A 1,907-nucleotide genomic window follows, 5' to 3' on the forward strand; every position below is an offset into this window, starting at 1 on the left:
TTTTGCTCAGCGGTAAATGAAGTACCTGAACAAACATTCTTCTTATACAAATCAATGCTATTGTGACCATCAGTTTCATCGAATTTCACTGTGACACTATTAGTAGATTGCAGCATTTTTTGCTTGAGTTGGGGAGGCAAACCATGCTTCTTGTAACAAGCATCAACAAGATGACCGGTTTTTCCACAGAAGGAACACAACCTCGGAGGTCCTCTTCCACCAAAATGTTTGCCTCCTCTGCCTCCCCGTATATCTCTTCCTTTTCCTCTACCATTCCATGATAGATTGTAAGTGGCATTCCGATCCACTGCATTGATGAGGACTGGAGAACCAAGTGAATCAGTCCCAAGCACCTGCCGTTCTTGCTGTAGAAGCAAAGCAAAGGCTGTATCAATGGAAGGCAAAGGAGTCATCATCATGAGAGTTGACCGAGCGGTAGAGTATTGCTCATTGAGGCCCCGAAGAAATCGCACAACAAACGTGTCTTGCCGATAGTTTCTTATCACTTGAAATCCACAAACACAAGTAGATGAACAAGGACATAGAGGTATCGGCCGAAAAAGTTCTAATTCCTCCCAAATTGTTTTCAATTTTGTGAAATATGAAGTAATGCTCAAGTCGCCCTGTTTAGTAGAAAATAATTCTTCATCTAATTCTACAATTCGAAAAACATCGCCTTGATAAAATCTCCGTTTCAATTCTTCCTAAATATCATGAGCATTGCTGTTCCAAATGACGCTGCTAGCGATGTCCGGACTCAGTGAGTGTGTGATCCAAGAAGCAACTAGAGTATTACAGCGATCCCAAGCTTCAAAGGTAGCATCATCCTTGGATGGTGGTGGCAGAAAACCATCCACAAAAGCAAGTTTATTTTTGGATTTAAGAACCATGCGCATTGACCGAGACCAAGAACCATAGTTTTTGTTGTCTAACACAATTGGAATTAGGGATTTACCAGGTTGTTCACCGGGGTGAATGAAGAAAGGAGTAGATGGATCCATGATTGGATGCACTGGATGTTTGGAGCTAACATCTTGAATTGCATTGAGTTGAGTAATTAAATTGGCAAGAGTTTGTAGATCAATATTGCTAAGGGAGGAATTCGGAGGCGGTGGATCTGAATCCATTGAGGAAAGAGAAAAAAAATGCGTACTGGGTTGTTGGAAATCAAATAAGGTAGAAGAACTTCTTCTCTAAAACTCGTGATCGGAACGCATCATCAAATGCATGGAACTGTCTCTGATGATGACATTCTCATCAGCTCTATCGTGTGAGTTAAGGAGAAAAGAAATGAGAATGATGAAAAAGAAGAAAAGAAAACAGAAGGGATAGGATGAAGGTGATGCAGCATTGCAATGGCAATGGCTCACCGCACCATGTTAAATGTTATTGCAAAGAAGTAATAAGAGAGAATTTGAAGAATAAGAAGAGGATTTGAAGAGAGAGAGTAAGTGTTATTCAAGCATTATGAATGAACCAGTAGCTTTTTCTTATTCTGCAGAAGTAACAAGTTCACCCTTATATACAAGTTGAAGCCATACTAAGTAACAAACTTCTGCCTAATAATTATAACAACTTCTGCCTAATAATTATAACAAACTTGAATTTAAATACTTGTATCTATCTTCTTCGTTCCTTATTTAGCTAACTAACAATATGAATGACAATTAGAAAGAGAAAGAGGGATGGTGACTGGGTGAAGAGGGTTAGGGTTAGAAAAGAGGGGTAGTGGCTGGGTGAAGAGGGTTAAGGTTAGAAAGGTGATTGGGTGAAGGAGGTGGTGTGGTGGTGAAGATGAGGGTAATTTAGGGATTTTAGATAATTTTTTAGTGTTTGGATAATTTTGCCTGTAAAAATAATTTTTTATGGGTACAAATGGTAATTTCTTTTTTCTATGGGTGGATATG

At 39.2% G+C, this 1,907-nt stretch overlaps 1 protein-coding gene across 1 annotated transcript; it reads right to left on the minus strand.

The window, feature by feature from the left end:
- Positions 1 to 704: 704 nt before the first annotated feature.
- LOC148574732 (uncharacterized) lies at positions 705 to 1,127 on the minus strand. The gene has a single exon (XM_088505944.1). The coding sequence runs from the start codon at positions 1,125 to 1,127 to the stop codon at positions 705 to 707; it is 423 nt and encodes a 140-aa protein (XP_088362070.1).
- Between the last annotated feature and the right edge of the window lie 780 nt (positions 1,128 to 1,907).

Source organism: Arachis ipaensis, chromosome B2 (assembly GCF_059453495.1).
Source record: "Arachis ipaensis isolate K30076 ecotype BB chromosome B2, ASM5945349v1, whole genome shotgun sequence".
NCBI lineage: Eukaryota > Viridiplantae > Streptophyta > Magnoliopsida > Fabales > Fabaceae > Arachis > Arachis ipaensis.